The sequence below is a fragment of the Physeter macrocephalus genome, chromosome 1 (assembly GCF_002837175.3).
Source record: "Physeter macrocephalus isolate SW-GA chromosome 1, ASM283717v5, whole genome shotgun sequence".
In the NCBI taxonomy this organism is placed as follows: domain Eukaryota; kingdom Metazoa; phylum Chordata; class Mammalia; order Artiodactyla; family Physeteridae; genus Physeter; species Physeter macrocephalus.
Genome location: NC_041214.2, coordinates 112,467,200 through 112,482,099, shown reverse-complemented (window position 1 = coordinate 112,482,099; position 14,900 = coordinate 112,467,200). Strand labels below are relative to the sequence as shown.

Here is a 14,900-nt window from a genome sequence, read left to right as displayed (position 1 = left end):
AAGTAGAAAGTAGCACAAAATACTAACCACAGTACACATAAACAGACTAAACATACAAGTTAAACGACAGATGCTTTTATTGGTTAAACAATTTTGTTACATGCTGATTATAAGAGACATACCAAAAGATTATTATGCAGAGTTGGAAAGTAAAGGGCTAGAAAAGTTTGTATACTAGACAAACTCAAGGCTAGTTTGTAGTATAACAGAGTAGACTCTTAAGTGAAAACTTTATTAGTAATAGTCACTTCATCATGATAAAAAATAATTCTCTGGGAAGATATAATAATTCTGAACACTTACACATCATAGCCTTAGATTTTTCCTCAAGAAAAAGTTGACAGAAGAAGGAAAAATTCATAAGAGAGCTTTTAATACGCTTCTTTCTGAAACTGATAGGTTAAGCAGCCTCAAAATTTAAACAGAACAAATACAGGCTTGATCTTATACATCTAGCAATCAGGACAGGATTCAGTTTTTCTTTAGTGCATATGGATATTTATAAAAGCTGACCATGTACTAGGTTTTCTAATTAGTCTCAATAAATATCAGGGAAAGAATATCCTAGAGATCATATTCTCTGGTCTCATTAGGAACTATTTGACAGAAAAAGAACCCAAACTCCCATACTTTTGAAGGTAAAAATATGCTTTTAAGTAACATATCAAATAAATCATAATACGAATTAGAAATAATTAGTGATGACTTTTATATGACATAGTTTTTAGAGCATGCTAAAGCTAAAAAGAAAAAGGACAAAATAAGTCCAGATAACTTGGAAGAAAATAATAAAGAGCAGAAATGAACTAGAAGTTGGGGAATTGATAGGATCAGCAATTTTGAAAGTATACAACTAGCAAACCTCTATTGAGATTACTTAAGAAAAAAGAAGGCACAAGTAAGCGGTTTTAGGAATGAAACGGGGCTTAATTTCAAATACATTGCAATGAGGGAGAATGAACACCATGGAGAACAATAGGGTGTCAGTAAAAATGTGTTAGAAAGGAATTTTCGTAGGGCTTAGGCTTGTGTTAGATGATTTTGGATAAGGTTCAAGGAATGGGGCTTTGGTGGGGGTAGTGAATTGAGGCTAAAGCTGTGATTGGTAAAACTGCGACAGTCATGCATAATTAGCCAGGGATGTTTGGTCATTTTTGTGGTTTGGTCAACGTTCTTGTTTTTGTCTAGTTCTCACGTGATAATGGACTGGCTTTCTTTTTTGACTTGAACTATCACAGTCCCCCTGTGATCTTTTCTGATTGTTCGTGTTCTTTGTCTGTTTTTTAAATTTTGAAAATTTTATTGAGATGTATTTGATGTACTGTCAGTGTTTCCTGAAATTGTTTATGTTCAACAAGAGAACACCACAACCTACCTGTCAGTGCCACGCCAGCTTCCAACATCACTCAAGCCTGTCCTACAGTACTGGGCCAGTTCTTAGCTGTCAGGAGCTGCTTTTCTCCTTTTCAGCTATTAGAGAAAAACAGTAATACCCAGTAAAAGCCAGTCATTGATACAGGTAGACTATCTTGAACTTCCTCATAACTGTATAGGGAGTATGTAAAATACTGGTGGATTGTCTTTTAAAAGCTTATATTGGTGGTTTGATGTTTGAAACATATTTTACAAAGAATCTCACTGAACCTTTATTTTCAAATAGATGTTCTTTTCTAATTTGGTGCCTTAGGAATTTGTATATATGTATACTGACAATGCATAAAAAACATTTGAGTTTAGTTTAATTTTTCAACTCCTATCTTGAGGTTTGCATTGAGAACCTTGTGAATTAATAAATTAAAAATTTTAAAATTAACAATCTCAGTGGTGACAGTCTTTGTTGCTGGATGAAGGATTCTTTATTTTTTAGTCAGCTGAAAGTCATTTGCACAAAATGGGTAATTAAATGAGGTAATATTGCCTTTGTTTAAAAAAACAATGATTATTGAATAATTTGACTTTTTGTGGCTAATGTGCTGCTTTTGAAGTAACTACTTTGAAGGACAGTGGTGATGTGAATTTATGAATTCTGCATTTTTTTTAATAGGTTACTTTTTAGGTCAGTTATTATAGGTAGCTAATTTTTCTTTTTTAGGTCAGAAGTAGGCAAGAATGATAAAAAACCTACAGTCATATTGTACTTTAATAAGGTGTTTATTGAATATTTTAAGGCTATAAAAGAATTGTGTGAAATAAAATGAGCTTTTGAAGGTACATAATTTCTATTAAAAATATATTAAAGCTTTCTGTATTTTAAATTTATTTCACTGTAGTTGAATTCTTTTAATTAACTTGTTTTGTTTTGTTTTACCATTATGGGTCGTAAGCCATAGATCTTGCATCAGCAAAGACCGATGAATATTTATTTTTTCCAGAAATTAGTAACTAGCAATGAAGAATCCTTTCCTTAAAAAGTTATTTGAATGATGTCAATAGGTATCTTGTTTGATTTTGTTTAACTTTTTAAAGAAGTTATTTTGATTTTTCCTTATTGCATATTTTACTGATATCCTTATTGAAGAATATTTCCTAATTTTAAGAAAATTAATGCTTTTATTCCAGTTAATGGCCAACCAAGACCCCTTGAATCAAGTCAGGTGAAATATCTTCGTCGAGAACTGATAGAACTTCGAAATAAAGTGAATCGCTTATTGGATAGCTTGGAACCACCTGGAGAACCGGGACCATCCACCAACATTCCTGAAAATGGTAGACCATGAAGTCATTTTATTCTGACTTATCCTTTTTATATCTTTTTTCAGATTTTTTTCTTCTAACTCTTCTTCAGCAGGAGTACGATGGCACCTCCATTGTCACCCTTTCTTATTCCTGCATCTGTGCTAATATTCATACCTGTGTTCCCAAACCTGGCCGTTCATTAAGATTACTGGGAGATTTTATTATACCAATTCCTGGATCTCATCCCAGACCTCTTGGAGGGCAGGGCCCGGGGATCCCATTGTTAAAGTGTTCTCTGGGTGATTGTTTTACAGCTAGTCTTAGACTCCTGGGTTTATGACATAGGTTGGTTTTCAAACCCCTTTAACTCTTGAACCCTTTTCACTGTAATAGTTAACTAATGAACCTTAGTAATGGATATCATTTCATGAACTTTATGTGATATATGAAGTATTAATAGTTTCAAGTAAAAAAGTAATTTTAGATTAGTACACTCAAATGGTGTGTAGTTTATCTTAAGCACAGTGTTCATAATATGCAAAGAAAAATGTATTTTTTTCCATTTTACAGATGACATGTACTATTTACATTAAGATAAAGCAAGGTTTATTGACAAATTTGGAACTGAATATAGTTTGGGGACCAAATATATTATAAAATATAGACTGAAATTTAAGTATGGCTTGAAAGCAGATTTTAAAAGACTTGCTTTCCTCGACTTTTAATATTAGATGTTGCACTTTAAAAATAAATACTTATTTTTTTAATAATTTTTGTGTTTACATATAAGTTTCACATGCTTAAAACTGTCCATATTGTGAAAGAGTAGTATTTTGTAGACTCTGGATGACTGGCTGTAAGGGGCTTAATAGAAGATAGTTTGGGGAAAAGTGGCATTGTATAATCCCTTGCATCTTTTAGATTCTGAGATACTCTCTTTTTGGCCCCATTTAAATTCTGGAGTTTTGTTTGATTTAGTTAAAGATGCATTATCTGTCATTTCCCTCTTCCTCCAGCCATGTGGAATTGTGTTAGTGGTAGATGGCTTGATAAATATTTGGTGATTGATTAGTAATTTCTAGTTTCACTTCCAGATTTCAGAACATATTAAAGAGATGTGCTGAAATACTGCAGTGAGATCCTTCTGGCCTCTTTATGGTGAAACCTTTTATATTTCAGGTCAAAGCAAATGGCCTTTTCTGAATCCTATCTCTCCAAACAAAAATTTCCAATTTTAGGTCAAGGATCTGAAGAAAACTTTTGACCATTTTCCCATAAGAAATCATAGATGCTGATACAACTACATTTGCATATAACTTGAAGGAGTTACAGCATCTGTAGAATATTATGAAACTTAGAATTCAACAAGTAGAGCCAGTACTGTGCAGAAACCTACAGTAGCCTATATTCTGCTCTAAGGAATAGATTTATAAGCTTTTTGGTTTTGGTGAAACAACCTTTCTATTCACTTATTTCTCTCCACATACTGCATTTCTTTATCAGTTTATTTCCAGGTGTTTATATGTTTTATTGTTAACATCTCACCTATGTTAATGTAAAAGATGTTAAAAATCGGTTTCTTCTCTGCATCTTGGAAATTATATCATGTATTGTTTCTTTATGTGGCCATCCTTCTAGTCATTGTGTCCTATCTGAATTACTTAATGAACTGAATAATACATTCTATGCTTCTTTCTTTAATTTAATTAATTACTTTTCATACAGCAGGTTCTTACTAGTTATCTATTTTATACATATTAGTGTATATATGTCAATCCCAATGTCCTGATTCCTCCCACACCACCTCTTTCCCCCCGGTATACATACATTTGTTCTCTATGTCTGTGCTTCTATTTCTGCTTTGCAAATAGGATCATGTATACCATTTTTCTAGATTCCACATATATGCGTTAATATACGATATTTGTTTTTCTCTTTCTGACTTACTTCACTCTGTATGACAGTCTCTAGTCCATCCACGTCTCTACAAATGACCCAATTTCATTCCTTTTTATGGCTGAGTAATATTCCATTGTATATATGTACCACATCTTCTTTATCCATTTGTCTGTAGATGGGCATTTAGGTTGCTTCCATGACCTGGCTATTATAAATAGTGCTGCAGTGAACATTGGGGTGCATGTGTCTTTTTGAATTATGGTTTTCTCTGGGTATATGCCCGTAGTGGATTGCTGGGTCATATGGTAATTCTATTTTTAGTTTCTTAAGGAACCTCCATACGGTTCTCCATAGTGGCTGTGTCAAATTACATTCCCACCGACAGTGCAAGAGTGTTCCCTTTATTCCACACCCTCTCTAGCATTTGTTGTTTGTAGATTTTCTGATGATGCCCATTCTGACTGGTGTGAGGTGATACCTCATTGTAGTTTTTTTTTTTTTTTTAATTTATTTTTGGCTGTGTTGGGTCTTCGTTTCTGTGTGAGGGCTTTCTAGTTGCGGCGAGCGGGGGCCACTCTTCATCGCGGTGCGTGGGCCTCTGACTGTTGCGGCCTCTCGTTGTGGAGCACAAGCTCCAGATGCGCAGGCTCAGTAGCTGTGGCTCACGGGCCTAGATGCTCCGCGGCATGCGGGATCTTCCCAGACCAGGGCTCGAACCCATGTCCCCTGCATTGGCAGGCGGATTCTTAACTATTGCTCCACCAGGGAAGCCCCCTCATTGTAGTTCTGATTCGCATTTCTGTAATAATTAGTGATGTTGAGCGGCCTTTCATGCACCTCTTGGCCATCTGTGTGTCTTCTTTGGAGAAATGTCTATTTAGAACTTCTGCCCATTTTTGGATTGGGTTTGTTTTTTTAATATTGAGCTGCATGAGCTGTGTATATTTTGGAGATTAATCCTTTGTCCATTGATTCATTTGCAAATATTTTCTCCCATTCTGAGGGTTGTCTTTTCACTTGTTTGTAGTTTCCTTTGCTGTGCAAAAGCTTTTAAATTTCATTAGGTCCCATTTGTTTATTTTTGTTTTTATTTCCATTACTCTAGGAGGTGGGTCAGAAAACATCTTGCTGTGATTTATGTCAAAGAGTGTTCTTCCTATGTTTTCCTCTGCGAGTTATAGGGTGTCCCGTCTTACATTTAGGTCTTCAATCCATTTTAAGTTTATTTTTGTGTATGGTATTAGGGAATGTTCTAATTTCATTCTTTTACATGTAGCCATCCAGTTTTCCGAGCACCACTTATTGAAGAGACTGTCTTTTCTCCGTTGTATATCCTTGCTTCCTTTGTCATAGATATGTTGACCATAGGTGTGTGGGTTTATCTTTGGGCTTTCTATCCTGTTCCGTGGATCTATATTTCTGTTTTTGTGCCAGTACCATATTGTCTTGATTACTGTAGCTTTGTAGTATAGTCTGAAATTTGGGAGTCTAATTTTTCCACCTCCATTTTTTTCCCTCAAGATTGCTCTGGCTGTTTGGAGTCTTTTGTGTGTCTCCATACAAATTTTAAGAGTTTTTGTTCTAGTTCTGTAAAAAATGCCATTGGTAATTTGATAGAGATTGCATTGAATCTGTAGATTGCTTTGGGTAGTATAGTCATTTTCACAATATTGATTCTTCCAATCCAGGAACATGGTGTACCTCTCCATCTGTTTGTGTCACCCTTGATTTCTTTCATCTGTGTCTTATAGTTTTCTGAGGACAGGTCTTTTACATCCTTAGGTAGTTTTATTCCTAGGTATTTTACCCTTTTTGTTGCAGTGGTGAATGGGATTGTTTCCTTAATTTCTCTTTCTGATCTTTTGGTGTTAGTGTACAGGAATGCAAGAGATTTTTGTGCATTAATTTTGTATCCTGCTACTTTACCAAATTCATTGATTAGCTCTAGTAGTTTTCTGGTAGCATATTTAGGATTATTTGTGTATAGTATCATATCATCTGCAAACAGTGACAGTTTTACTTCTTCTTTCCAATTTGTATTTCTTCTATTTATTTTTCTTCTCTGATTGCTGTGGCTAGGAGTTCCAAAACTATGTTGAATAATAGTGGCAAGAGTGGACATCCTTGTCTTGTTCCTGATCTTAGAGGAAATGCTTTCAGTTTTCCACCATTGAGAATGATGTTGGCTCTGGGTTTGTCGTATATGGCCTTTATTATGTTGAGGTAGGTTCCCTCTGTGCCCACTTTCTGGAGAGTTTTTATCGTAAATGGGTGTTGAATTTTGTCAAAAGCTTCTTCTGCATCCACTGAGATGATCATATGGCTTTTCTTCTTCAATTTGTTAATACGGTGTGTCACATTGATTGATTTGCCTATATTGACGAATCCTTGCATCCCTGGCATAAGTCCCACTTGATCATGGTGTATGATCCTTTTAATGTGTTGTTGGATTCTGTTTGCTAGTATTTTGTTGAGGATTTTTGCATCTATATTCATCAGTGATATTGGTCTGTAATTTTCTTTTTTTGTAGTATCTTTGTCTGGTTTTGGTATCAGGGTGATGGTGGCTTTGTAGAATGAGTTTGGGAGTGTTCCTTCGTCTGCAATTTTTTGGAAGAGTTTGGGAAGGTAAATGTTAGCTCTCCTCTAAATGTGTGGTAAAATTCACCTGTGAAGCCATCTGGTCCTGGACTTTTGATTTTTCAATGATTTTTTTATTACAGTTTCAATTTCATTACTTGTGATTGGTCTGTTCATATTTTCTATTTCTTCCTGGTTCAGTCTTGGAAGGTTATACCTTTCCAAGAATTTGTCCATTTCTTCCAGGTTGTCCATTTTATTGGCATAGAGTAGCTTGCAATAGTCTCTTATAATGCTTTGTATTTCTGCAGTGTCTGTTGTAACTTCTCCTTCTTCATTTCTAATTTTATTGATTTGAGTCCTCTCCCTCTGTTTCTTGATGAGTCTGTCTAAAGGTTTATCAATTTTATCTTCTCAAAGAACCAGCTTTAAGTTTTATTGATCTTTGCTATTGTTTTCTATTTCATATATTTCTACTCTGATCTTTATGATTTCTTTCCTTCTACTAACTTTGGTTTTGTTTGTTCTTCTTTCTCTAGTTCCTTTAGGTGTAAGGTTAGATTGTTTCCCTCTTAGAACTGCTTTTGCTGCATCCCATAGGTTTTGGATCGCCGTGTTTTCATTGTCATTTGTCTCTAGGTATTTTTTGATTTCCTCTTTGATTTCTTCAGTGATCTCTTGGTTATTTAGTAACGTATTGTTTAACCTCCGTGTGTTTGTGTTTTTTACGTTTTTTTCCCCTGTAATTTATTTCTAATCTCACAGCGTTCTGGTCAGAGAAGATGCTTGGTATGATTTCAATTTTCTTAAATTTACCAAGGCTTGATTTGTGACCCAAGATGTGATCTGTACTGTAGGATGTTCCATGTGCACTTGAGAAGAAAGTGTAATCTGCTGTTTTTGGTTGGAATGTCCTATAAAATACATTGTATGCTTTATTTTTATAGATGGCTGTAACTTATTTTTTTTCCTCTCCTGTACTTAGATTGCTTACCTAGTTTATGAAATTTCCTAAGCTTCTAGCTCTTAGAACATATTCTGATTTAATAATCTCAAGAAAAAAATAAACATAAAATAGGTCAAAAAGCTACATCAGAAACTGAAAGTCTGGTTCACCAAACAAAACTACAACTCAGCTGTCAGTGCTCTTTAGAATGCTGTGCCTTGCCCTCACCGAGAAACATATAGCTGCCTATGTTTTTCAGCACTTTACCTCTGTAATGGACTCCTTGGACACTTGCTTGGACATTTGCTTTCCGCTCTGGAGGCAGATGATGTGTAGGCCACCTTAAATACTGGATTGACCTGTAGCAGTAGCTCTGCAGTAGCTACTGGAGCAAGTAGTGGGCTAGTGGACATATATTGTGTTTCCTGGTGAATTTAGTTTGCCCTGAGTGGAAGTATGCATAGGTAGTGGAAGGTAGCAGTGTGAGGGGAAATAATCATAAGATTGGTGTGATGTGCTCTTGGGATGTGGCGCTGGAATTAGAGGAGGGAAATTGGTGAGGAAGATGGATGACTGGCAGACTTATTTTAAAGGAGTAGTTATAGAAGCTTTCTTACAGAAATTTAGGAAATATTAATGTAACTAGAGGAATGATAGGAATAAATGATAGCTGTAAGCCCATGTGTGCTTATATTCCACTTAGTCCATACATTTTTTCACAAGACAAATTTGGTCTTGATCACAGAGATGATCTAATAACTGATGTTCATTTACTTGGTTGGTAACAGAAAGGAATTGATAATTGTCTGTTATTTGAGTAAGTGGTTAGCAGTATTCTCTTCGTTAACTTGTTTGTTTTGTTTTCAATTTTTTTTATATGTTGGCCTTAAGTTTCTATTTATAAAATGTAGGTTATTCTTGAACCCCTTTTCTTGCACAAGGTAGTGTAAATGCCTGTTTAGTACCTTAGTATCCTTAGAAGAAAAACATGGTTTAAAATTTTTCCTGCTCATGTTTAAAATTCTATTTTTCAAAATATTTTATTATGGAAAAATTGAAACATATACAAACGGAGGCATAATACTATAATGAATTTCATGAACCCACACAGCTTCAACAATTATCGATTCATAGTATCATGCCATCTGTACTCGCACACATTTCTACCCCTCCCATGTTATTTTGAGCAAATCTCAGACACGTATCTTTTTATCTGTAATAAGTAATAAGTATTTTAAAGGAAGACATAGTAAATTAAAAGTATGCATTGGCTTGAGGTTTCCATGTACTTCAATAATGAACCAGAAGACAAGTAAAAATAAAACATAAAAGTTGATATCATAACTTTAGTTAAGCTTTTTTATCCTTTTAGAAAATAATGCATTAGTGCACAGCATGAGTCTGATACTAGGATATAGGTCATAGGTCTTCAAAAAGAAGGATAAAAATGTTTCTGCCTGTAAAGGTGCTTGTATTTTTTTTTCTCATCTGATAATTCTTAGGGAAGGACATACATAATAGCTTTTCCAAAAAATTTTATCTATTTTGCATCTCTTTTTGACCTTTTTTCCTTATTTTGCAGACAAAATATAAACAAGTACAAAGAAGAAAGTAAAATTATCTATAATCCTATTTTTAGAGATACCCTCAACATTCCAGAGTATATATGCACATATATATTTTGCTGTCATATATTTTTTAGGCCTTACTGAGTGTAGATAAAATAGAAACAAGTTTTTGCTTATTTCTTTTATAGATACTGTGGATAGTAGGGAAGAAAAGCCTGCTGCTTCTGATTCTTCTGGGAAACAGTCTACTCAGGTTATGGCAGCAAGTATGTCAGCTTTTGATCCTTTAAAAAACCAAGATGAAATCAATAAAAATGTCATGTCAGCATTTGGCTTAACAGATGATCAGGTTTCAGGTAAGTTAGTGCCTTCCTGCCATCCTTTATTCCCTCTCTCCTTCCTTCCCTTTCCTTCTTTCCTTCTTTAATGGAAGATAACTTGGATATGGTGAAGTGCTCAAATCTTAAGAGTTCGGTTCAATAAATGTTTACATATGTATATACCCTATGTAAAATACCGACAAGATCCAGATGTAGATGATTTCCAGCACCCTGGAAAGCTTTCTCATGCCCTCTCCCAGGCAATAGAACTGTCCTCTTTAAAGAATAACCTCTGTTGGTTCAGGTAAATTTTATCAGAAGTGGAATTCAGAGGGTTTATTTTTTTAAAAATCTGAATCATTTATTTTATTTCAGATGTGTTGCTGGATTTAAATTATATTTGATATCTTATTCTTTCTTTTGATCTTAAGGCAATTTAAATGAAGATTTCTGGTTTAATTTCGTGTAGAAACTGCTTTTATTTGAAAGTTTTTAACCTTAAAACAGCATCTATACTGTGCTTTCTTTTTATATTTTGGGCATCATATCTTCAACATTTTTTCTGCTTTCTCTCTTTTGGGATTCCAATTACACGTACACTGGAGAGCTTGATTGTTTCACGGCTCTCTGAGGTTCATTTTTCTTCGCTCTTTTTTCTCTCTGTTCTTCGGATTGGATGATTACTGTTGATCACTCTTCACATTCGCTGATTTTTTTTTTTTTACCATTTCCAATCTGCTGTTAAACCTTTCTAGTGAATTTACCTCTCAGTTATTGTGCTTTCAGCTCTAGAATTTCCGTTTGGTTCTTTTTATAGTGTTAGTTTTTTTTGTTACGATTCCTTACCTTTTCATTCATTAAGATTGTATTTCCCTTTAATTCATTGAAGGTATTTTTATTTAATTCTTTAAAATTATTTATAAAGCTGCTTTGAAATGTCCACTACATCCAGCATCTGGGCCTGTTTGCAGTCAGTTTCTTCTGCTCTTTCCCTCAGGGGAAACTGAGTATGGGTTGCCTATTCCTGTTTCTTTGCACGTCTGACAGTTTTTGATTGAAAACTGGACATTGTGGTTAATATGTTCTAATAACTTGGTATTCTTCAGTCTAATGCTCTCCCAGCTGAGCTATTTCAGCAAAGACTTGGGATTCTTTTAGGTTCTTGTGAGGATTTTTTGTTACTGCTGCTCTAGTATTTACTCAAATTACTCCTTCTTCCTCCTGGGATTATAGCAGCTGACAGCTCTGCTAAGTCCTTTCAGCTCTAGGTGTGCTGCTTTTTCTTCTGTGCCCTGTTGGTGTCACCCTCTCCCCTCCTACCCCCATGGTCAGCTGGGGGTTTGGGACTGAGCTTATACTCATATTTTAGGTCTCATTCTTTCAGTGACTCTCTTACCCGAGGGCTTTTCCCCTCAAATTTCTGGCTGCTTGACCAACCATGAAGTTAACACCCGTTTTCTGTGGTTGGAGCTGCAGAGGTTGGGGTTTGCAATTCTCACCTGTTGTAATTCCATTGGGCGTAAACTCTTGGTGTCTGCTCACATTTGGCTGACCTCCAGTCATTTCAAATAGTTGTTTTCTTCTATTTTGTCCAGGTTTTTAAGTTATTTGTGGGAGGTTTTACCTGATCAGTTTACTTTGCCATTATCAGTAACCAGAAAGATAAAAAAGAAAATTAGTAGAAAAAATCCTTTGAGACTTTTATGGGATTATTTATTAAAGAGAATTGTGTGACATTCTGAAAAAGAGAGGCGAATACTTGTACATGATGTATGTTCTTGGCAGAAGAAGACATCACATAAGTGGTCCATCTGAAAAACACATTTTTAGAGCAACTGAAATATGAGTTAATATTACAGCTTCTTAATATTTAAGACTTCAAGATATGCCAGATAGAGGGAGTAAATAGTTATATATGAGGTCAGGCTTAAATTTTTGATTAGAATATAGTATAGACCAGACTAATATGATTACTGTGATTCATATTATATTTGAAGACCATTTTTCTGGTAGCTTTGTATGTTGAATTGAAGTAGGAAAAACTGTACACATAGAAAATGCCAGGATACTTTGTAAAGTTACTCAGGTTATGATGTGAAAAACTTGGCTACAGTAGTGAATGTGTACATGGAGGGATGAACTATTATGATAGGAAAAGCAACATTAACTAATAGCTTATGTACAAGGAAGAAAAGAGGAGTCGAAGTAATATTTTTTTAAGATAATAACATAGTGTCTGTGTTATCTGTGTTATCCGTCTTAGGAGGGACGTGTGTATGTATTTATTTGTCTACATGTTGATAAATATCAGTGAAATGGTGGTACGCAGGAGCGACTGTCCATTTTACTCTGGCAGTCATCAGTTTCTCTTGCATTACCACTACCATTATCCTAGTTTAGGTTCTCATCAATATCTGGACTATCAGCTTCCAACTATGTGCCTCTAATAAAGTGCTAAGTTCTGGGATATACCAGTGCAAAGGATAGAGGTTTGACCCTCAGGGAAATTAGTCTGCTAGTAATAGCAAGTACTTCTGTGGAGCTTTCTAAGTGGTATTCACTTTTATAAGATCTTGCTATATAATCATTTTTTAATTTTAATTTTTAATATATTTTATATTAAATATATTAATATATTTAAATAATGTTTTAATATATTTCTTTTAAAAATATTTTTTGTTGAGGTATAGTTGATGGTACAATGTTATATAAAGTTTCAGGTGTACAACATAGTGATTCACAATTTTTAAATGTTATACTCCATTTATAGTTATTATAAAATATTGGCTATATTCTCTGTGTTGTATAATATATCCTTGTAGTTTACTTATTTTATATATAGTATTGATAGTTTGTACCTCTTAATCCCCTACACTTCTTGCCCCTCCCCCATAACCACTTTTATAAGTATTTGCTCTAAGCTCTTATTAACTCACAATCCTTACAGTAACCTTATGGAGTAGCAGTTAGTATTTCTTTTGTACAGATGAGGAAACTGAGGCACAGAAAGAGATCAAGTAACATGCCCAAAGTTACACAGCTACTAAGTGGCAGCATTGGGATTTGAACCTAGACAGTCTGGCTCCAAAAATTGTGCTTTTAACCATTCTTCTATATTGCCCAAACAAAAAGAACTTAAAGAAGTAAACATATCTATAATCCACAGTTATCTTCAGAATATCTTTTTTGCCTGTTACAGTATTGGAGCTGTAGCAAATTCTCTCCATTTACTTCTTTGTTCATTATTTTAGAAGAATTTTGAGTGGTTCCATGTGTAAGAGAGCTAGGCCTTGTGAGGCAGATGGAAGGAATAAGAAAGGGACCTGGCCAAAAGAGCTCCAAGTCTAAGAGGGAAGATGAGGCCTCTTCAGAATTACAAAGTAGAAGTTGGTAAGGGTCTTAATAAAAGTATACTCCATAGAAGTTCACAAGTGGAGAAAAGTATTTATGGGTGAAGAAGCCTTACTAGAAGTGTGGAGTTATAACTGAGTTTTAAGGAATGTTTATTTAGATATGTGAAAATGGGACAGTGAAGGGAACAGTGATTAATGAAATGGAGGCAGAGAAAGTATTAGATCTATTGGGGGAATAGGGAATAGGTTAGTTTAACTGAAGCGGGCATGTGAGAAGAGGAATTGTGAGAAATGTTTGGACCCTTGAATACCAAGCTAGAGGCTTGAACTTGATTTATGGGCAGTGGAGGCCCACTGAAGAATGAAATGAGGGCTTTCTGGTGGCACAGTGGTTAAGAATTCACCTGCCAATGCAGGGGACATGGGTTCGAGCCCCGGTCTGGGCAGATCCCACATGCCGCGGAGCAACTAAGTCCGCGCACCACCACTACTGAGCCTGCACTCTAGAGCCTGCGAGCCACAACTCCTGAAGCCCACACACCTAGAGCCCATACTCCACAACAAGAGAAGCCACTGCAATGAGAAGCCTGCGCACCGCAACGAAAAGTAGCCCCCGCTCGCCGCCACTAGAGAAAGCTGGCATGCAGCAACAAAGACCCGATGCAGCCAAAAATAAATAGATAAATAAATAAATAAATTTATTTTTTAAAAAATGAAATGATACTTTTGGTTGATCTAAAAATAGATTACGTAAAGTGGTAGATACTGTTATCGCAGAGGTGAGTTTTGGTTTTTGCAGGGGGAGTTTAGGACTCAGGAATGTAGCACTCCACACTTTATAGGGAAGAATTTCCAGTTGTAGCTTTGGATTCTTGAGAGATTGGAGCAAAGGAAAAAAGTATATACATCAATATATAAGGCTGCATTTGGGTTGTGCTTATTCTATAGTACTTTTATTTTTAGTCTCTTAACCAAACTTATTATTGAGCTTGTTGGGGACAGGTCTTGTATTAGAAACTGAGCTGACTTTTCATGACCACCCAGGGCCACCCAGTGCTCCTGCCGAAGACCGTTCAGGAACTCCCGACAGCATTGCTTCCTCCTCCTCTGCAGCTCACCCACCAGGAGTTCAGCCACAGCAGCCACCATATACAGGAGCTCAGACTCAAGCAGGTCAGAGTGAAGGTAAAATAGAGCTTAGAGCACATGTGCGGAAAGGTACATGTGCAGAAACGTTTATTATGGCATTGTTGGTAACAGTGAAAAGCTTACATGTGCATTCGCGCTATGAACACGGTTGTAAAAATTTTTAATGTACTGACATAGTATACTTTTGGGTTAAAAAAAACGAATAGAACAATGTCAGGTATGCTTCTGATTATTGAAAAGGAAAAAAAACTAAAAATGTTAAAAGCATAATATTTAGGTGCTATTTTATTCCCTTCTCCCTTCCCCTCTTGCAACTGTGTATTATTTTTGTAATTTAAAAAATAGAGGTAAAGCGTAACATTAGTTAAGTAGTTTTTTTGAAAGATAAATAGCCATTTATATTTTTGTG

General features: G+C 35.3%; 2 protein-coding genes across 2 annotated transcripts in view; one reads left to right on the top strand and one right to left on the bottom strand.

Moving 5' to 3' along the window:
- The window catches only part of TFG (trafficking from ER to golgi regulator), a 34,065-nt gene that overhangs the window by 9,857 nt on the left and 9,308 nt on the right, over positions 1 to 14,900 (top strand). Inside the window, exons 4-6 of the mRNA XM_007116291.4 lie at positions 2,560 to 2,706; positions 9,858 to 10,025; positions 14,387 to 14,527. Coding sequence (XP_007116353.2) covers positions 2,560 to 2,706; positions 9,858 to 10,025; positions 14,387 to 14,527 — 456 coding nt within the window. The remainder of the gene's footprint in view (positions 1 to 2,559; positions 2,707 to 9,857; positions 10,026 to 14,386; positions 14,528 to 14,900) is intronic.
- ABI3BP (ABI family member 3 binding protein) overlaps positions 10,853 to 14,900 on the bottom strand; it is a 279,616-nt gene continuing 275,568 nt past the window's right edge. The window contains exon 69 of the mRNA XM_055085864.1: positions 10,853 to 11,800. The gene's annotated coding sequence lies outside the window, so the exon portion shown is untranslated. The remainder of the gene's footprint in view (positions 11,801 to 14,900) is intronic.